Consider the following 23,433-nt stretch of genomic DNA (forward strand, 5'->3'; position numbering starts at 1 on the left):
TTTGCAATTTGCTTGCAAAAGATGTTAAGTTTTTTTTGATGATGCTTGTTTAGAGGCTTTTGAGAAGCTTAAGTCATTACTCACTACCGCCCCCATAGTCCAGGCACCCAACTGGAACCTACCCTTTGAGATCATGTGTGATGCTTCAGATTATGCTATTGGTGTTGTGCTAGGTCAGCGAGAAAATAAGTTACTTCATGTGATTTACTATGCTAGCAAAACTCTGAATGATGCCCAGTTGAACTATACCACTACCGAGAAGGAACTATTAGCCATTGTGTTTGCCTTAGACAAGTTTAGACCCTATCTCTTAGGTTCTAAGATCATCATATATACTGATCATGCTGCTTTAAAATATCTTTTGTCTAAGAAGGATACTAAACCTAGATTGATTAGGTGGATTCTGTTGTTGCAAGAGTTTTCTCCAGACATTAGAGACAAAAAGGGTGCCGAAAATGTTGTAGCAGATCACTTGTCTAGGCTAGTTGTTAGTTCCCCAGATGATTCCCTTCCTATAAGGGATAGCTTTCCTGATGAACAATTGTTCTTTGTTACCCAATTACCTTGGTATGCGAATATAGTGAACTATCTTGTTACTGGTCGAATGCCCCAACATTGGGGTAAACAAGATCGTTCTAGATTTTTAGCTGAGGTTAAGCACTTCTTTTGGGATGATCCTTATTTGTTTAAGTATTGTCCAGACCAGATTATTAGGAGATGTATACCTGAGAGTGACCAGTCCAGTATTATTTCCTTTTGTCATGATCATGCTTGTGGGGGTCACTTTAGTGCTAAGAAAACTGCTGCTAAGATATTGCAGTGTGGATTCTATTGGCCTTCGTTGTTTAAAGACTCCCACAGTTACTGCGTTACTTGTGAACGATGCCAGAAATTAGGAACCATTTCCCGTAGGAACATGATGCCCTTGAACCCTATTTTAATTGTTGAGGTCTTTGATGTGTGGGGTATTGACTTTATGGGTCCGTTTCCTAATTCTTTTGGTAACCTATACATCCTTGTCGCCGTAGACTATGTCTCTAAGTGGATTGAGGCGGTTGCGTGTAAAACCAATGACCATAGGGTTGTGATTGAGTTCTTGAAAAATAATATACTTACACGTTTTGGTACACCGCGAGCTATAATTAGTGATGGAGGGTCGCACTTTTGTAATGGGACTTTTAGACTTCTGATGAAGAAATATGGTATTACACATAAGGTAGCTACCCCGTATCATCCACAGACTAGTGGTCAGGTAGAGGTTTCCAATAGGGAGATAAAACGTATATTAGAGAAAACAGTTAATCCTAATCGGAAAGACTGGTCGTCTAGGCTTACTGATGCCTTATGGGCTTACCGTACTGCGTTTAAGACCCCCATTGGAATGTTGTCTTATCGGCTTGTTTATGGCAAGGCATGTCACTTATCTGTTGAGTTAGAACATAGAGCTTATTGGGCTGTTAAGCAGCTAAATTTTTCACTTGACGAGGCAGGAGCCCATATGAAACTCCAGCTCAATGAGTTGGACGAGATTCGTATAGATGCTTACGATAGTGCGAAGGAGTATAAGAACAAAATGAAACTTGTGCATGATAGAAACATTTTACGGAAGTCATTTTCTCCAGGTCAAAAAGTTCTTCTGTATGATACCCGTTTGCATCTATTCCCCGGGAAACTGCGCTCTCGGTGGACCGGTCCTTTTGTGGTCCGTACTGTTTTTCCTCATGGCGGTATTGAGATTGAGACATCATATGGTACAAGTTATTCAAAGGTTAACGGTCAGAGATTGAAGCCCTTTTTAGAGTCTTTTCCTACAGGTGATGTTGAGGAGGTCCCTCTGGAGGACCCTGTTTACCCTTGATTGACCATCGAGGCGATTTGTATGTTGTATAATTTTTGTATTCAGTTTTTGGTTTCACTTCAATCAGGTACTATCTTTCCGAACTCTCTCTTTACTATTTCCTCATGTTACTTTTATTTTTGGTACTGTTCTTTCATGCGAAACATTGAGGACAATGTTAGATTTAAGTTTGGGGGTGGGGTATAAACTTTTTGTTTTAAATAAACTCCAGAGCCTAGAAATTTATCGTTATTAAGAAGGGCACTATCCAATCTAAGTGGATGGAATCATTTTGGTTTTAGGAGTTGAGGAACCAATCTGATTGGATGGCAACATCTAAAGAGTCTATTCATAAAAGCACAGAGCTCAGGTGTTAGAAATAACATGATAGTTTCACCATATCTCGTTGAGTCCTTTTCACTTCTATTTTTATTTTATTTTGTTTTTAAACTATGTTTGTCTAAGTGATAGGTGGGGCCCACGATTCAAGTTGTTACCAATGCTAGGTGAATTAGAGTGATTGAGATACCATGAAAAAAAAAAGTTGAAAAAAAAAAGAAAAAGAGAAAAGAGATGAAAAAAATGGTAGTTACCAAAAAGTTGAAAAAGAAAAAAAAAAAAAAAATTGAGACCAGACCATTTGACCAAAAGGAATAAATTCAATAAAGTCGACCACTGGTACCCTTGTATATGCCAGTTGTGCTGACCTAGAGTTAGGTTATCGACCAATGGTACCCTTGTATATGCCAGTGTGTTGATATTAGTCAGACTAATATCTCAATCCATTACGATAGGTTCATTTTGGCGGAGGCCTTCAGACAGATATGGGAAACGCCGTTCACTTAGTAAACATCAAAACCATATATGTTTTTCTATATCCATCTTCTTGATCTATCCATGTGATTAGTTTTGACTCCGAATATGATGTCCATAGTGCAACTATGTGAGTAGAGCTCTGTCACTTTATATGAATTTTAGTATGCTTGAGTGCGAACTCGTGTACATCAATTGGAATTTCGCATCAGGGTACTTCTTCCTGTAGTCAATAAGTATGCCAACCAAGGAGATTCTTTAGTGCCTTCCAAGGTTCTGCGTAGATAGCTAAGGTCTGGAGTACAGGTTTTGTGGGTATATCTCTTGTAAGCCCTCCCGAGACTATAACTCTGCCACTAGGGCCACCTAGGGGTTTAAAGGCTTATTGCATACGCTAAATGCAATCGACGATGCCTGCGACAGTGAGTTAAGATTTTATTTTGTAGTTTTGATTTGCTCGGGACTAGCAAATAATAAGTTTGGGGGTATTTGATAGACACGTATATGTGTCTAATATATCTCATTTGTGTATATCATTAGTGCTCAATTTTGTACTTATTATGGTCTTTTATGCTTTTGTAGGTGTTTTTGGATAAATAAGGCTTTGCGGCAAAATTGGCTAAAAGTGTGGCCCTTGGAAATGCCCCAGAAGTGTACCGGAAATACCCCGGAGGAACCCTGAAAAAGTGCGGAAAACATCCCAGAAGAATTGCTAAAGGCACCCTAATTTGGATAGGGGCACCCCATTTCAGGGCATGTACTAAAGGGACACCGGAACTGGATAGGGGGAGGTCATCTTCAACATTCAAAACAGAAATTGGCGGGAAAAAAAGGCAGCAGCGACAACAGTTTTTGAGCAGAGATTTGAGCGACTTAGGAGGAGATTCAATGGGCATATTTGGTACCTACGGACTCTAGAAGACATAACAGGCCTAATGCAATCGTCTAGACCCATCCAATTGGGCTGGATAAGTCAGAATAATTGATCAAAGTCCCAATAGGATACGACTTCTCTGTTTAGGGTTTGGGATTGGTCAGAGAGATTTATGGGATTTTCTTGCGTGGGATATACTTTAAATAAGTTGAGTCCAAGTCCTAGAAGATATTTGAGACGAGAGAATAGCTAAAACAGGGTGGAACGCAACAAGAAGAGGATTATTCTTCAAACTGCCCGTAGAGAATAATAGAGATTTTCAACGAGTTTGATCGAGTTTCAAGGTGATTCAAAGCCTATAAATAGTTGGGTTTAAGTCATAGAATGGTTAGAAACTTTTAGGAGGGAGTTTAGAGTTCAGGATAGAAGAGTAGGAAGAAGTTACAGGAGATATTGCTGCTGCTGCTGCTGCCATTGAAGATCCTGAAGAACACGAAGAACAGACTCACATAGTCAGTCGTTCTTCATCAGTCTTAAATAACAATACCAGTGTCGTTCTTTTACATCAGTAAAGGCTTATCGTTTACAGCAGTCTTAAAAGCACTTACCCCTTTGTAACAGTGGCGCTGTAACACCACTACAGCGTTGCAAATTCCTGTTTCATCTTATATTCATCAATAAAAACACCTATTTTAGCCATGAATTCATCTTGTGAGTGTGTTTTTGGGATGAGGAGCTAAACCCATTAGCCGAGACGACGGAGGAAGCCATTGGTCCATATTGATTGGTATAATTCTAATTTTATTATTTATTTGCAATATTATTATTTGATTATTTGCATGGAATTGAATTTGAAATATTAGTTTTTATTGAATAGTTGTGAATTATTGATGAAGCATGCTGGGTTTAAAAACTTTTGATGTTTATACTTTGTGATTACAATTATTACTTCAAAATATATTGAGGCAAATATTAGAATTATTTTTAAAGATAGAATTGCATGAATATTATTTAGAATTTACTATTTAATTGGTCAATGGTGGAATCCTAGTCTTGGTATTTTCTCTAAAGGTTTGAACTATTTTATTTATTTGCCTGTTCAATTTAAATCTAGAAAAATTGTTTTCTTCACAAGTCTGAAAAGACCCAGTTTTTACCAGAACTACAACATCATTTGAAAAACCATCAAGCTTGTTGCTCGGATACCAACTAAATACTATGTAATTGTTTAATAGTTAATAATTTTTTTCTATAAAAAAAATTCGTGTTAAAGAAATTATTATTTTTTATCCGTTAAATGTGGGGTGTACTATATTGTATTGTAGGGAGAGGATGATTATTTCATGATTTGCACCGATAATTTTTTGCACAATGTGTCTATCGGTGTCATCTGCCAAACTCTACATCCACCTAATGAATGCAGCAGAGGTAAAGGTCTTACAATAATCTATGTACGGGATATGCTAGAGAACTACCATAATAATATAATATAATATAACGGTTCAAAGCTCTTAAGACCCAAGGTTATGTGGTGATAAATAAATATATGTAGATTGATAGAGGATTCTTCTCGATTGGGATTACGTTGAACAGTTACCTACCTTTTTTTTTTTTTTTTGAAAAGGCGGTAAAACCTCAATACATTAAGGATTGATACTCCCGATTTCCAGAAATAGAAGTCCGAGTATTCATTACACTTGCATTTCCCTGTTGATTGTTTAGGTAGTTTAGTAAAGCCTTTAGACCATTGTCTGCCCCAGTTATGCTTAATTTCAAATTTCTTACAAAAAAAAAAGAGAGAGTTTTACTGCTCAAAAAACATCAGTACTCCTCACCAAATTAAAATCCTGGACTAAAAAGATTGTTTCAAATTTTCTTGTGTTTCCATAATCTTCACTAATGAGGTAACGCTGTATTCTAGCTTCTGCATACATTCCCACCAACAACACTAGAGTTGGTTCTGAGTCGCTTTTAAAAGAGATTATGTGACCACTCCAACATGTTTCCCATTGGAAAGCAGCGTCTGCTCCAGCTCTTTCAAGTTCTTCTATTGATCTACTTTCAATGTAGAAGCCTCTTGCTTCTCTGATTGTGCATGTATGATCAATCAAAGTTAAGTCAATCCCTGCTCTCATTGAAGAATCTGCTATAGTCGGGGCAATGTTAATATGTAAAGCCAGATTTTTTCCGTTCTCCAAAATCGGGTTTTTATTTATTTGGAGGACATCATCATTTCTGGAGTTGTAGTACAACTCTTCCATTATATTATGACCAGTTTTTGTCACTGTGTTATAGCTAATAAAAGTAATAATCTTATTAGAAGTTGCAATACTGTTCTGGAACTTCTTTTTAAAAACAACATCACATCTTACTTTCCAAATAGTCCAAATTATGATTCTACAAAGAACAGGCCAGTCTATATCATATTCTCCCCTTTTCGGGTTATCAAAGCAGTTAGTTAACCATTCATGAAAAGTTTTGGTACCATTCCTAATGAATTCCATACTGAAATTGAAGTGCATCCATACCTGAGTGGCGTAATTACAGTGAAGGAACATATGGGATAAAGTTTCACGGCTTTCATTGCAAAGTTTGCATGTAGTATCTATATCAGGTAATATGGCTGCCACTCTCATGCTATTGGGTAAAATGGAATGAGCCACTTTCCAGATGAATATTTTAACTGCCGGTGTTGTCTTCATATTCCATATCCTACTCCATTTAATTTCCACATTTGCATCATTGTTTATATGGTTGTACAGAGATTTAACAGAGAACATCCCTTTATTATTTAGATTCCATCTTGGCGTATCCATTTTATCTTCCCTTGGTATTCTAATATTCTTTATTTTTTCAACTGTGTGATTATCAAAGCATTTAACAAGTCTCTCATGGTCCCAGGTTTTGTGCTCAGTTATTAGTTCACTAACTTTAGTAAACACCTCAGTAGTTTGAGGGTTTCTATGGAGAGTTGAGACAGTACATGGAACCCATAAGTCTTCCCATATGTTAATATTACTCCCATTTCCTAACTCCCCAAAACAACACTTCTTTATTTGGTTGATCCCTGAAAGCAAGCCTTTCCATATCCAACTATCCTTTGTTTTAGGTTTACTGTTTATGTGTAAGATGTCACAGTTTGGATAATATTTGGCCTTTAAAATTGTGGCACATAGGGACTCAGAGTTTTGCTTTAGGTTCCAACCCATCCTAGAAATCGTGTCATTTATTTTTTATAAATAATATCTTTTTTTTTAATTAATCATGATGCTCGTAGCCGGTCTAGGTATTTTTGTTTTTCATAAATCGGGTGTTGCTATTTAAAAAGGAGTTGGTGCTGAGCTTGTTGCTCGGCTACCAACTAAATACTCTGTAATTGTTTAATAGTTAATAATTTTTTTCTTTTTTTCAATAAAAAAAAATTCGTGTTAAAGAAATTATTTTTTTTTGTTCGTTAAATGTGGGGCGTACTGTACTGTACTGTAGGGAGAGGATGATTATTTCATGATTTGCACCTATAATTTTTTGCACAATGTGTCTATTGGTGTCATCTGCCACACTCTACATCCACCTAATGAATGCAGCAGAGGTAAAGGTCTTACAATAATCTATGTATGGGATATGCTAGAGAACTACCATAATAATATAATATATTATAACGGTTCAAAGCTCTTAAGACCCAAGGTTACGTGGTGATAAATAAATATATGTAGATTGATTGAGGATTCTTCTCGATTGGGATTACGTTGGCGAGTTACCTATTTTTTTTTTTTTGAAAAGGCGGGAAAAACCTCAATACATTAAGGATTGATACTCCCGATTTTCAGAAATGGAAGTCCGAGTATTCATTACACTTGCATTTCCCTGTTGATTGTTTAGGTAGTTTAGTAAAGCCTTTAGACCATTGTCTGCCCCAGTTATGCTTAATTTCAAATTTCTTACAAAAAAAAAAGAGAGAGTTTTACTGCTCAAAAAACATCAGTACTCCTCACCAAATTAAAATCCTGGACTAAAAAGATTGTTTCAAATTTTCTTGTGTTTCCATAATCTTCACTAATGAGGTAACGCTGTATTCTAGCTTCTGCATACATTCCCACCAGCAACACTAGAGTTGGTTCTGAGTCGCTTTTAAAAGAGATTATGTGACCACTCCAACATGTTTCCCATTGGAAAGCAGCGTCTGCTCCAGCTCTTTCAAGTTCTTCTATTGATCTACTTTCAATGTAGAATCCTCTTGCTTCTCTGATTGTGCATGTATGATCAATCAAAGTTAAGTCAATCCCTGCTCTCATTGAAGAATATGCTATAGTCGGGGCAATGTTAATATGTAAAGCCAGATTTTTTCCGTTCTCCAAAATCGGGTTTTTATTTATTTGGAGGACATCATCATTTCTGGAGTTGTAGTACAACTCTTCCATTATATTATGACCAGTTTTTGTCACTGTGTTATAGCTAATAAAAGTAATAATCTTATTAGAAGTTGCAATACTGTTCTGGAACTTCTTTTTAAAAACAACATCACATCTTACTTTCCAAATAGTCCAAATTATGATTCTACAAAGAACAGGCCAGTCTATATCATATTCTCCCCTTTTCGGGTTATCAAAGCAGTTAGTTAACCATTCATGAAAAGTTTTGGTACCATTCCTAATGAATTCCATACTGAAATTGAAGTGCATCCATACCTGAGTGGCGTAATTACAGTGAAGGAACATATGGGATAAAGTTTCACGGCTTTCATTGCAAAGTTTGCATGTAGTATCTATATCAGGTAATATGGCTGCCACTCTCATGCTATTGGGTAAAATGGAATGAGCCACTTTCCAGATGAATATTTTAACTGCCGGTGTTGTCTTCATATTCCATATCCTACTCCATTTAATTTCCACATTTGCATCATTGTTTATATGGTTGTACAGAGATTTAACAGAGAACATCCCTTTATTATTTAGATTCCATCTTGGCGTATCCATTTTATCTTCCCTTGGTATTCTAATATTCTTTATTTTTTCAACTGTGTGATTATCAAAGCATTTAACAAGTCTCTCATGGTCCCAGGTTTTGTGCTCAGTTATTAGTTCACTAACTTTAGTAAACACCTCAGTAGTTTGAGGGTTTCTATGGAGAGTTGAGACAGTACATGGAACCCATAAGTCTTCCCATATGTTAATATTACTCCCATTTCCTAACTCCCCAAAACAACACTTCTTTATTTGGTTGATCCCTGAAAGCAAGCCTTTCCATATCCAACTATCCTTTGTTTTAGGTTTACTGTTTATGTGTAAGATGTCACAGTTTGGATAATATGTGGCCTTTAAAATTGTGGCACATAGGGACTCAGGGTTTTACTTTAGGTTCCAACCCTTCCTAGCAATCGTGTCATTTATTTTTTATAAATAATATCTTTTTGTTTAATTATTCATGATGCTCGTAGCCGGTCTAGGTAGTTTTATTTTTCATAAATCGGGTGTTGTTATTCAAAAAGGAGTTGGTGCTGAGCTTGTTGCTCGGTTACCAACTAAATACTCTGTAATTGTTTAATAGTTAATAATTTTTTCTTTTTTTCTATAAAAAAAAATTCGTGTTAAAGAAATTATTATTTTTTGTTCGTTAAATGTGTGGTGTACTGTAGGGAGAGGATGATTATTTCATGATTTGCACCGATAATGTTTTGTACAATGTGTCTATCGGTGTCATCTGCCACACTCTACATCCACCTAATGAATGCAGCAGAGGTAAAGGTCCTACAATAATCTATGTATGTGATATGCTAGAGAACTACCATAATAATATAATATAATATAATATAATATAATGGTTCAAAGCTCTTAAGACCCAAGGTTACGTGGTGATAAATAAATATATGTAGATTGATTGAGGATTCTTCTCGATTGGGATTACGTTGGCCAGTTAGAGCAAGTCTTATGGTGGAATCCAAACTATTCCAAGTGTGGAAAAACCATGAAATGTCAAGTCTAATGGCTTCCAAGTTGATGTCTTCCACAGAAAATCCAAGCAAGGTTCCACGGTTTCGTGGAAGGGTTCGTGGAATCCATCTGAACGCCAATAAGAATAGCGTTAAACGCAATTAATAATGAAGCTAAAAAACGCAATTAAGAATTGCGCTGTTTTTTTTATCCCTAGTTTTAAAATGACTTGTTGAAATCTAACGGCTGAAAAAAACTCCATTCTTAATTGCGTTTTTTTAGCTCCATTCTTAATTGCGTTTTTTTTATCCGTAGATTTAAAATGAGTTGTTCAAATCTAACGACTGAGAAAAAAAGCTTCATTCTTAATTGCGTTTTTTTAGCTCCATTCTTAATTGCGTTTTTTTAACTCCATTAAGAATAGCGTTTCTACTATTCCACCATTACACTTGCGCTTCCATCCACAGTTCCAAATGCTGAGGTGGCGTGGAAGATGGAAGATGGATGGATTCCACCATAAGACTTTCTCTTACTTATGTTTACTTTATGATAGAATCGTCCCTCGAGCGCTACCCTAGAAGGTTATTTACCATTACCAATCAACTGGTATTTAATTATCACTAATACTATGATTCCAAACCATTCGAAAGACACTTACATGTTTCAGTAGAAGACGTAACTAGGGGATATTGACCATGTATATATCAATTCGAGGTCACTCCTTATCTAATTATTTTTTAATTTCTAATCTACCCCTCACTAATTAGGTTTAGTGTTTAATAATAATTAGTAAAAATTTTAAGTATCTGTGAATTGATTAGTGTGTATTTTTATTTATGTTTGGGTGAGTGAGGTGAGACTATAAAGAGGGGAAAATATATTTGAGAGGGAACTTCTTTTGGTGAAAATGGAGGATGATTGTGAAGAGAGAATTGTTGCTAAGAGGTTGAAAATTTGATTTTTTTTTTCCTTTGAATCCACCATTCTTGCAGTTGAAAAAGCTCGGTGCCGGCATGGACGTGGTATGAATACAATGGCGGAAGCATCCATACCACGCCCATGCCGGCACCGAGCTTATCCCCCATTTCGAAATTCAAGCCGGCATAGTATTCAACCAAAAAACCATGCCGGCATTTGTTTGTTGGAAATTTTTATAAATGTTTCCCATTACACATAAATTTTTCTGGTTTTGAAATTCAAAACCTATTCCGTTTTGAATTTTTTTTCGGGTTTTCAATCTACTGCCGGCACTTAGTTACGGCATTGAATGTTAGTATTTTAGTATTAATAAGAGGTTTCAAAGCCCTAAGCTTAAAAGAAATTAATAAGAGGTGAAGATGGAAATGGAGGATACGATATTGTTTTTTGATTTTTATTTTGAGAAAAGGGTATTTTAGTATTTTTTCCCTCCAAAAACACCCCTTAGCAAACACTATTGGTTGGGGGAAATAATTCATATCCTCCAATTAGTTTTTATATCCCCAATTACGCGTTCTTTCGGTAACACCTCAAAGTGATTTTCCAATTCCTTGAAACAAAAAAAAGAAAATGAGAAGGTAGTTAGGTAACATAATTTCAGGATGGATTTTAAAGAGAAAAATAAAAACAATTTTTTTACGAAACATTTAAGGAAAACAAAAAAACTTTCACTTCTGATTTATAAACAGATTATAAATGAGGGAGAATCCCCTCACACTCTTCTTTTCACACTATCTCACACTTTGAGAGACATTTTCTTAACCAAAATCAAACGATAGCGTATTTGAAGCTAATATTTTAGGAATATGCTCGCCTTGCAAAGCTCTACATACCCACAAAAAATGAGCTCATTCCGAAATATCAAACTTCACCATCCACAAGTCTTAAATTTAATGGTCGAGAATTTGCGTATTTTCGATGGTCAATTTTCAAAGTTGTAGATGGCGGAGCTATACGTTTCGGAATTAGCTCATTTTTTGTGGGTATGTAGATCTTTGTAAGACGAACATATTCGCAAGATATCAGCTTCAAGTACGTTACCATTTAATTTTGGTTAGGAAAAATGTCTCTGAACGTATAAGATAGTGTGAAAATAAGAGTGTGGGGAATCCTTCCTCATTATAAATATATCTATAACTATTGTTACAAGTTAGTGTGTACCCAACTTCTACCAGTCTACATTAGAGGCCAGTCCGGCCACTAGTCTCATCCCATGTTCCATCATATGCAGCTTGGACGTTGATGTGTCCATCTAGTGCATAGCTAGTGGAGTGGGAATCATGGACTAAATAACACAAAGTCATTTGTCCTTTTGTTATGGTGGACTGGATGTGCGGTGATGGGCTAAGTACCAATACCCATTGCGAGTTTAGGCCCAGATTTCTCTCTTCTTCTTTAAAATTGGACGTGGCATGCGTTGTTGTTGGATTACTGCATAAGCACAACCTACTGAATAACTCTCATCCAAGAAGCCGATAAATTAGTTAGATCTTGTCCCGAGTTTTCAGGCTTTTATTTTGTTCCTAAAACGATAAACATGAGGGCGGGTATTTTAGTAAAATTTGTTACACCTTTAAACTTCGTTTTGGAATGGGTTCGTTAGACCTTTAAACTTCGTTTTGGAATGGGTTAACAATCCAAGTCTCATAACGGGATACCAACTTGCTTGGGGGTGTACCAACCCAAGGAAAATATTGTTTTGTCTTATTTGTATTCTGGTACACCCCCAAACAAAACCAGTCCCCCCTATTAGCGATCTTGTTAACAATCCTCCGACTTGCATTGCTCAAAAACTATTAACAAGTAAATCTAGTATGAAGAGGAACCTTCTTTCAAGATTAGATAGCTCTACTATTATTGTAACTCAGACATTATCCGAGTCTTAGTTTTGTTTAATAGAAACCTTATCCACAAAAAACAGACAAACAAACAGATGAAGTTATTTTTAAATCTATTTAAGATGCAAAGCAAGGGCACTGGATCTTGGTTAATCATTGATTTCAAATTCTCGTGATAGTGCTTAGACCGGGTCTAGTGGCTCTTCCCAGCCACTTCCCAAACACCTTTACACATCATCCTCGGAAGGGCCTGGCTTTTGCGGGTTTTCTCAGAGAAATCCAGGAACGGCTGGCCGTTAGCTGTTTTAAGCAAAAAAATGGATAACAATCAACCGTTCTTCATATAACTGTCACTAATCGCCCGTTTTTGGTTAAACGGCTATACATTAACCGTTCTCATTATCTTGACCAGTCTCACCCTGTTGAATCGGCTAACCATAAGCCGTTCCATTTTTAGGAAAAAGTTCCAGAAAGAACGAACACAATTCATTCACTCTCTTCTTGTTTTTCCCCTTTCTTCCTTCTCTTCTCAACGAAAAAAACTAATTAACCAAATACACATCACATTCACAATTTTACCGATTTGGGTTTGTTAAGGAACCTCTTATTGAAAGTTGGTGTTACTTTTGAGGAGGTTAATCATCTCAAATCAAAGGTAATCTAATAAACTTAAAACCCTAATTTTTTTTTTAATTTTTTCAATTGAAATTTTTTTCATTAATTATTTGATGAGTAACATAAATTCAAGTAGTTTTACAACCATGTGGGGACTTGAATTTGCTTAAGATTGTTAATTTTAGGTAGTTTACTTAGTATGTTTAATTCTATAGGTTATTTACAAGTTATATGATTTGGCATGATTGAAAATGAGATAATTTAGATTGTATGTCTAATTGTATATGTAATTTACACGTTATAGATATTATCATGTCTAATTGTATATGTAATTGGCGGTATTAAACTTTTACTTGAATTATTTTGTTAAGTTTGTTAGATGTAAATTTTGACACCATTTTATTGTCACTCCGGTGTTGTTGTTAATTTAAGAATGTCTTTAAGGAGATATATGTCAATCAAATACGGGGTTCATCTGGCCGATGATTCAGATGACGAAGATACAAATCAAAATCTTCTCATGTTATATCAATGTATGCTGCAACATACTCATAATTTGCATCAACCTGTTCCAACCAAAGTGACGAAGAGAGAATAAATCAATAGAAATCGTGCAGAAGTGGATGCAAGATTGATGCATGATTTTTTCAATGATGGTTGCACCCGAGGAGCGTCAAAGTTCCATAGCCGGTTAGGTATGTATCGACCCCTTTTCTTAAAAATTATGCACAAAATATGTGAGGTTGACCCCGACTTTCGTCAAAGAAAAGATGTTGTAAGAATTCCAGGTCATAGTCCACACATGAAAATGTATGTCGTTATGAAGTGTCTTTGTAAAGGTATCCCACCCGATAGCATTGATGATTATACCTGTATGGCTGATTCTACCATTTACTATTATATTAAGAAGTTTTGTGATGCGGAATACATGAGACGTCCCACTGTGAATGATATCAAGTGGCTGAGAAGTTTTGGGTTTAATGCGGAATACATGAGACGTCCCACTGTGAATGATATCAAGTGGCTGATGAAGTAAAACGCAGCTAGAGGATTTCCAAGAATGCTTGGAATCCTGTATTGCATGCATTGGGGTTGGAGGGTTTGTCCGATGGACGAGGCGGGAACATGCACATTCCACGAAAGTTATCCCACCTGTATTCTTGAGTCGGTTGCTTCATAAGATAGGTGGTTTTGGCATGGGTATTTTGGAGTGGGTGGATCAAGCAATGATCTTAATGTTTTGAAGTCCTCTAATTTGTTTGATGACAATATCAATGGTATTGCACCACCTTGTCATTTTACTATCAATGGGAACCAGTACACGCAGGGGTATTATTTAGTTGATGGAATTTATAAGAGTTACTCTGTGTTAGTCCAAGCTTACGGTGCACCCAGTGGTATTCCAATTCTCGAGTTATTTAACAAATATCAAATGTCTAAGAGGAAAGATGTGGAACGGGAATTTGGGACACTGCAAAGTAAATTTAGGATCCTTTACCATAGATGTAACTACTGGGAAAAACAAGATATGAAATCGATAATGAGAACCTGCATGATATTGCATAATATTGTTGTAGAGGATGAATATCGTGACCCGGAGTGGAAGTATGTGGCAGACCCACCTCATCCACCTATAGTCGAAAACTTGAGGCTAACAAGCGAGTCATTACAAAACCCAGTTCTTCAGGAGAGACTTCGTACGGATCTTGCAGATCATATATGGGAACGACATGGTCAACGTCTAAGGGATGGTGAAATGCCCGGAGATGTGACAGACAACGAGCTGGATTCGGGAGACGACACAGACGAGTTTTATGTTGATCAAGACCATTACAACCCAGCACAAGTTGTTTTGGGCTCCGATTTAGAATGATTTTATTATATTTTTAAAAATTTAAGTGAGCGGTGAGTTATTATATGTTTTTTAATTTATGTGAGCGGTCAGACATGGTTACTACAAGTTCAAATTTAAATTAAGAAAAAACATTACATTTGCAGGAAAATATTAAAAACATTACATTTGGAGGTACTAAGAAAAAAACTACATTTGCAGGAAAATATTAAAAACGTTACATTTGGAGGTACTAAGAATAACATTACTAAACAGGAAAAAAGAAAATACATTACATTTTTTAAATAACACAACATAGAAACACACAACATTCAGATAACCTATAAAATAAGCATATTATATTCTCTAAATAACTTGGTAGATGATAATATATGTTCTGGATTGACATGCAAATGCACTCCAAATATATACTTAACGCTTGAGTGACGAAATGTTCCCCTTCCTTGCTCAGTAAACTTAATTTTGGCTAAAAATACGTCATTATCTTCTTCGCGTAGACAAATTCTAAAAACCCTGCAATTCATCTTAAGGAACCCTAGGCGACACCGAAGAGAATTCAAGGATCCTTGGGTCACCCCTCCTCCTGAATGAAACTCGACCGACATATCATTCCAAAAAGTTTCAGCTGGCATATCTAAAAAATCTGATCGACTTACTATAGTGCAAAAGCTTCTCACAAGTTTAATATCTTCTTGTTCACTAAAATTAACAATTATTTTTCTACAAACTAACAGAAATTAACAAATTGTAAACCAACAAATTTGAGGAATCGAACTTTAAAACTTGAGTTGTGAAATATTTCTTTTATATTTGATTGTAATGAAGTAAAAATCAGCTTCTGATATATATACATGGTCTAAAATTCAACGTTTGAGAAAAACGGTTAATTATTAGTCATTCTTCCAGGTAACAGTTAGATTAAAAAAACCGTTGATGATCTAACGGCAACAAAAGTAAAACGGGTAAGTATAAACCGTTTAAATGGTTAACTGTTAGCCGTTATATTTCTTGTCTGTTAGATCTTTAACGGCTAGAATCATCTTGCGGAAAAAAATCAAAAACGGCTAATCATATGTCGTTTTAATCCAATAGTTGTTTTTTGAAAAAGCCTTATATATATGTTAATTTTGGTAACAAAAAATTCACACCAATTCGAATCTAGCCATCATATTACTATACTCACATGAAAATCACTTCAAAAATCAATTATCTTTTTGCAATTATTTTATATTTTGATTTGATTTATTTTACTTGTTCCAAAACATAATGGTTAATTTTACACGAGCAGAAGATTTAGCAATTTTTAAAGCTTCTTTTATGTTTGCAACCGATTCAGTAGTCGGGAGGTATCAAGATTCTGAAACTTTCTGGGATAAAATAGAACCGGAATACCACAGCACTTTTGGCACTCGTACAAATCGCACTTGGAAAGCGCTTCAAAATAGAATGAGTGCCCTAAAATCAGATTGCAGAATATTTGCTGCAATAGTGGCATCTTTTCTCAGGAACCCGCCTAGTGGATAGACTGATGAACAAATAGTAAGTTTCCTCATACAATCAAGGTTATTAATTTTAATTTCATTTCATATGATAATATTAATTCAGTGATTTACTTCATTGACACTTTCCCAATATATTACTGCAGTACATAGAATCAAGAATGAAGTTTGTTGAAGGAAGGGGGGGGGGGGGGGGGGAGCCTTGGAAACATGACGGGGTTTTTGCAGTTTTGAAGCAGCATGTTGAAAGTTGTGACCCGGAGAATTTAAGGTACCGTTCATGGTGAACCTAGTCAGTCCACCCCGATTCCTATGATTGTTTCAGAAAGTGAAGATGGTGATGGCACAGATACAACAACGGAAACCCAAACACAAACTCGTTTTTTTACAAAGGATAAACCCTGGGGACTTAGCAGAGATAAGGCTAAGATGGAAAATTCCATGGCTAAAGTTGCAGAACGAGGCTGGAACAACATGATTCATTATTTTGAGAAGAAGGATACAGTCAAACATGAAGAAAAATTAGTTGAAAATGAGTTAATGTGCCAGCTAGTTGAAAATGGGACAAGGGATACCTTGGTTAGAGAGAAAAAAATCCTACAATGAAGAAATGTCCATTACGCATAAATATATGGAAATATTACTAGTGAATGTGGAATGCTGCCTGATTGGAAGAAATATGCAGTAAGAAAGATGCAGGAGGAAATATGTACCCGGTTGGGGTACGATCCTCGTAATTAGTTATTTAATTGACTAGGTTAATATGGTTAGTTGGTTTTCTTGGTTATTAGTTGTCTTGTTTAATGGTTAATTATTTGTCTCGGCTATTAGTTAATTAGTGGTGTTGTTCATTAGTTATGATTTTAATTTCGAGATGCTTTTATTTAATTAGAGTATTTATTAACTTTAATCCTATTGTGATCCAATTTAGGGGATTTTATGGAATGACGGTATGTTATTTGTGATCCAATTTAGTGGATTTTATAGAAAATTATAAATTCTTACCATACTACTTGTGATCTGATGAGTCTTAAGACAAGTACATATATTTATTTGGAAAAGTTGTCGACCAAATAGGTTAGGACAAAACATATTGAAGATTCAAAAAATCCAAATACATTATGACGATGCTCAAGTTGCACTTGACTAGAATACTAGATGAACACGTATAAAAGTGAATGAAAATAAAATCAGAAACATATTCGCAAAAAGTATAATAAATTTATGAGTGATATGACGTAACCGACAACTGGTGATAAGAAAACTGACTGACAGATTCACAAATAGTATAATAAATTTATGAGTGATATGACGAAACCGACAACTGGTGATAAGAAAACTCACTTACAGATTCACAAATAGTGTAATAAATTTATGAGTGACGTGAGTAAACCGACGACTGGTGATAAGAAAACTCGTCCCGACATAAATGCATCAGTAAACAAAGTGACCACACCATACCACAATAACAATAGTAAGATCTGAAAATTGAGATACCAAAAAGACAGGCAATGTACTATAAATAATTTTGCTCTCTACCATAACAACACAACCAAATTATCAACATCTAATTTATTCCAGATATATCTTCTCTTCAATTTTCAACACCTACTTTTATTATTTTAGTAGTCATGGTCGCCAGATTCACCCCTATTGAGATGCAGCTATCATCCAGTCCTGGATTAATGTCTTTCTCGCTGAAGGAGAAACAAGAAATATTGTTTCAGGGGTCAATTTATGGAAGCTTTTGGTTCTACATTTGACGGTTAGGAACGGAAACCCACACCAGAGAACATTTAGAGTTTTACAAAGTTGGGTTCCAAATATTAAGAGAAAGGTTAAGCTGTACCTAAGTTTTTTGGTTCTACTTTTAAGAAACATGTCTTCTGGATTGACAACGAACGAATGTGTAAGTGTACTAATTTTGGACTAACATCTTAAATTTTTATAACATATTTTTAATAACACAATTTAAATATTTGGTTGTATAATATAGGAACTTCATTCGCAACATAAATACGAAGATGCAACCGGTAAAGCATTCCAATTATACGAATGTTATTTACTCCTGAAGCAGAGGTTGCCTGAAGAATACGATCCCGAGATATTATGCCGTGAAGAGGGTGAATGTAGCGCCCCCTAAGCTAGCAGCTGTCTAATCAAAGAGATAAACTAAATAAATAGGCACTAAAAATTTAATCATTTACTTAAACATTCAATTAAGAAATCTTCTACAAAACTAAACCCAAAAACTATCCCCGCTCTGAAATAAATATATACAAGAACTCCTCTCAAATGATACATATTCAATAGTGAATTGATTTACAAATAAAATATAAACACGAAATAAACATAGCGGAAGATAAATAACTAACATAAATAAATCTTCGAAGCTTTCATCGTCAGATGCACATCTTGATCTGTCTCTGAAACTGAAAGTGGGAATGGTGAGCACATCATCCCTAAAAGGGGTGCCCAATAGTAATAACAACTAACTTTCAAGTAATCATTATTATGATTTGAAGATAATGCAGGTTTTATCGAAAGACGATAATACACGGAAAGGCAGTAAAACATATTATAGAAACTTCTTCAAAACAATTTAAAATAACAGTAAACATCTATAAAGAACAGTAAACATCCACGTATGAGATGTGTATTGCCGCACATGGGAAGAGTAATATTGATGCCAATTCCACATCGAATAGGTAATACTGCGGTGTATCTCCCTAGTCATATAATAATATATAAAGGAAGAAGAATATTGGCCACGTAATATTGCGGTGTATCGCCCTTGCCATAGAATACTGGATATTGTGTCGGCACACATCTCATATCACACAAAGCACACAAAGATATGCATGAATTTCACAATATAAAGTCACAATATAAATATTTGTAAAACCATAATGAATCCAATAGAGTTCTTTATCGATTCCCACCTCTTTTGATGACAAGCCTCGCCTCGAGATGTACAATCCACTGGTTCGTCTTTTGAATCGATCGTTGTTAATAAAGAGTTAATCACAGAAGAAGTCGAAGATATTAGCCAAAAGGCTCACACAAGGCTCATAACATAATCTCATACAATTCTCTAGTTATAAGCTAAGTGAAATAACTAATGGTTTTAGGGTTATCAATAGTTCCATAACCTGGTAACATGTAGTCTGGGCATAAATTAATATCTAATTCACCAAATAGGTACAAATTGGGTATCATTGGAAAGCCCTCAAAAAACCCTACAACTTTGTAGAAGGAACCAAAAGCTAATTCGGACTATAAGGGGTCCGAAAACTGAAAATAAGATTTCTGTCCCTAAGCCCAAGCCCATTAGGCCTGACCTGAACCGGCCCACTAACCCGTTTACCAACCCATCACAACTGACTCGGCTGACTCACTGATTTGATTGAGTCAGTTATCATCTTCTTCACAAAACTACGAAATTATTCCAACTCTGTTCACTAGAAAAGAGCTTACGGGGTCAACTTCAATGGTCTCTATATTATAGGACATAAATCCAAACTAAACAAACCATGATTCCTTAGAAATATGGGATTACGTTCTACAAATTTGGCGTACTGACTATTTTCTAAATCGTACTCTAACCTATCGAACAACTCTCATACTTACGGTCACACGTGACGGATTATACACAGGATCAGCAGCAATGACTAAGTTTCCGACATCAATATCTCACCCGATACTCAACAGAATTTAACAAAAGTCACATGTACAGAATCACCATGCATCTAACTACAATTTACGTGAATAGAGATACATCTAGTTCGGTCTCTAAGATACCTATTTGAGTCTCTACATATAGGCAAGTGATACTGATATCCACGTAATATCATGAATTCATACATAAAAGAACTTGATTGTTTCATGCTATTTTTCACATTACCACAATATCCAATCATTAAAAACTAATAATAATAAATATTCAAAGGTTACCTCTATCCTTCAAGGGTGTTTCAACACCATATATCCATCAACCTAATCAAGAACACTTCTAACTCCATCACGCACACCACAATCCCATTCTCATCATGTGTTCTACTGCTTCTTTTAGAACTCTCTCTTTCTCTTTCTCTTTCTCTTTCTCTTTCTCTTATGATCTGTTGCCTTCCTTTCTCTCATTCTTCTCTGTCAGTGCTATGTGAAAACTTATATTCAACCTATTGTGATTTAACCACTCTCGTCTATCCATCAACTCTTTTTCTAAACACTACATATTTATTATTACTTCTTCTTATTTCTATACTCTCCTGCTAGCAACTTACTATAAGGAAACCTCCTCCTAAATTAGTGAATCAAGCCTCAATAGTACCCAGCGTCTACAGCTCCTAGTAATTCATTCGAAGAAGATAAACCTTAACTCATTCCAATTATATGAAGACATGTATATATATACTACCACACATTTATTACACTCCAATGGATTTTACTATTAGTAGCTATATATTAGTACTATAGGCTAACCAATTACTAAGGGAAGACTCGGTCAAGGCCAAAGTCAAAGTACAGGTCCCTTCGACGGTCAACTTAAGTCAGGTCAACGGTGACTGTCAACGGCAAGTTAACTAATTTCTACCTCATCTTCCGAGTCTTGTATCTTCTTCGTACGATATCTGATTGACGCGTTCTTGTAGTCCATTTCGCATAAATTTTCGAGACCTATCCAATGATGCTAGTTTCGTATCTATATCGTTGTTAGATTAATTTCTATTAATTAACGTTCACGTTAAACTAATCGCGTTATTATCGGCTTATTCGTCACTTGACTGGTCGAATAGCGTTGACGAGCTTAAGGGTCTTACAATGAAGATGATAACGAAGATTAGTTCGGTTGCGCCAACACTATAGATTTTGTGGGTACATCTCTAGCAAACCCTCCCGAGACTAAACTCGACCGTTAGGGATGCCTAACGGTTTAAAGGGTTGCTGCGCCGACTAAGTGCAGTCGCGATGCCTGCAACAGAGAGTTAGCTTTAAGTTCCAGTAATTTTCATTTAATATACTACATTGTTTAAGTACCCAAATAAAAATAAATTGTTTACACATCTTTGTCACTTAAAGTTACGTATTCTACAAACTAAATACGACTTACACCACAACAGCCATATTCTACAAATTAAATACAACATTTAACCTCAGCTATGTCTACCCGTCTAGCGTAAATATTATTGTCAAATGAAAACATAAACTGCAAATCAGTGTATGCGGAGTGTAAACGAAAAAAGGTCAAGCAATGGCTAGCCATTAACCGTTATAGGACAGAAAAAAAGATCAATGGGTAGTCGTTCCATAGGAACGGACAATGATTCTCCGTTATCGTTGAAAAGAACGGCTAATGGATAGCCGTTCCTGGAATCTTCACGCATACAAGGGAAGAGAAGCAGGAAGACCCCTTTTTGGCCACGCTTTTTTGGCTTGGGAAGGGTTTGGGCATGCCACAAGACCCGGTCTTAGTATGACCATGAAAATATGAACCATTTGCATTGAGTTACTAGCTAAGACTTTCTAACTCTTAAAAATAAATTTGTGTCAAGGGTAATAAATTTTTTGGATCACAATGACATTTGATCACGGACTATCCCTTTAGTGATTCACTCGTACTCTTATTAATTTATTTAAGGAACGATCGAATCGATTAGTTCTCTGAATCCCCCGCGCCGATAGGAGTTATACCTCATTATTATACAGTATGACATCCGTATGTATCTAGCTCCAAACCATTAGCGTAATAAACAAGTAACAAAATCTTTCAAGTTTTAAGTGATGATAATGTCAATCAAGTTTTTAACTAATTAAGTAAAGTTAATAAAACAATATGTCGACTAAGTTCACAGAACCCTTATATTGTATAGCTAGGTAATTAAATTGGTTTACTTTGGTTTCTAATGGAGTAGTATTGTTTTTTGGTTCATTCATCCAAGTTATTGGGATTTGCTGCTGGAATGATTGCCTTGCCTCTTCAAGGGGAGAAAAGATAGATGAGTGAGAAAGAGAATATCTTCCATGGAGATCTTTCCTCCTCCTTTCGTATTGATTTCTACTTAAGTTTACTTCATTAACTTGGTTCATATTCATTGTTTAATTTAATTACAGCTTGACGATCACTGTTGTCTGCAATGTATTCGTCTACACCGACCAATCTCGAATCCAACATGTGTCTATAGGATGGTATTGTGACATGATATACGAACATATCAACGTCGTCGAATCTTCATTATACACGGTCGATCGTTTGTCTCATGATCCATATGGGGTAATGTAACTCTTGAAGCAATGTGAGTCGCTTTGTTTGGCGGGCAATATACATACATTGATACACAAGTTATTGCAAATTATTTCATTATGGTACCTATGCTATAATTCGTATAATTAATTAATTGATGACCTGCGTTTAAGGTTTCATTAGTTTAACAACTATTGATTAAGTAGGCTGTCATCTGTCTGTGAACTCAAAATCTACGGCGATATGCGAAAAATCGATTTACTTTTCTTAAGTATTGAAGAGACATTGCTTGTTCTGTTTCTTTCTTACTTGTATTGTACGCACAATGTGGATTAAACCAAAACTTGTGTTTCGGTCTTGGGTTTGCTTAATTAGCCAACTACAGGAGTATTAATTAACAAGAGTCAAAGCCACCCCATTGGCGGGGCGGTACGGATTTGCAGTTACGAGGCTAGGCTATTAACCAAATGTGTGGGCGCGCAAAATACCTGTGCTTATGCCTAGTTTCCGCGTATATTATGTACTTGAGTTTTTGGGTTACGGGGTATTGTATTAATCGGCCCAAATTAGACTTAAATCAATAAAGTTAATAACCTTTTCTCCTCGGAATAAGAAGATATTCTTAGTTTCTTGATGATCTCGGCGTTCCCTAAATTGGCGTGTTAGATGGCCATCCAAATTGCCTAATCAAAGCAAGAAGAATGCTAGTGTGTACTTAAAACCCAACTTACAATGCAATTCTTGAGATAACTTCACGGTAGTAATAGTACGTACATACAGTACTAAGTAGTACAGTAAAGATAAACTTGATAGATTTCATGCTTAGTGTTTCTCTCAAGTAAACAGAAATCTATTTTGAGAAGATGATGTCTTATTGGTGTAATTTTAAGTGATGCATAAGAGATCATCTACGTGAAGACCTAAAGGTTAGGATTCTGGCTTCCTAATAAAAGATAGGA

General features: G+C 35.7%; 3 protein-coding genes across 3 annotated transcripts; 1 reads left to right on the forward strand and 2 right to left on the reverse strand.

The window, feature by feature from the left end:
• Positions 1–5,335: 5,335 nt before the first annotated feature.
• On the reverse strand, positions 5,336–6,340 carry LOC113339580. The gene has a single exon (XM_026584822.1). It carries the CDS (start codon positions 6,338–6,340, stop codon positions 5,336–5,338), a length of 1,005 nt encoding a protein of 334 aa, XP_026440607.1.
• Positions 6,341–7,492: 1,152 nt separating this feature from the next.
• Positions 7,493–8,497, reverse strand: LOC113339581. Its single transcript, XM_026584823.1, has one exon. The coding sequence runs from the start codon at positions 8,495–8,497 to the stop codon at positions 7,493–7,495; it is 1,005 nt and encodes a 334-aa protein (XP_026440608.1).
• Positions 8,498–13,690: 5,193 nt separating this feature from the next.
• LOC113339582 lies at positions 13,691–14,755 on the forward strand. The gene is made up of 2 exons (XM_026584824.1): positions 13,691–13,914; positions 14,068–14,755. The coding sequence occupies exons 1-2, from the start codon at positions 13,691–13,693 to the stop codon at positions 14,753–14,755; spliced, it is 912 nt and encodes a 303-aa protein (XP_026440609.1).
• Positions 14,756–23,433: the final 8,678 nt, after the last annotated feature.

The sequence above is a fragment of the Papaver somniferum genome, unplaced genomic scaffold (assembly GCF_003573695.1).
Source record: "Papaver somniferum cultivar HN1 unplaced genomic scaffold, ASM357369v1 unplaced-scaffold_21, whole genome shotgun sequence".
Classification (NCBI taxonomy): Eukaryota; Viridiplantae; Streptophyta; class Magnoliopsida; order Ranunculales; family Papaveraceae; genus Papaver; species Papaver somniferum.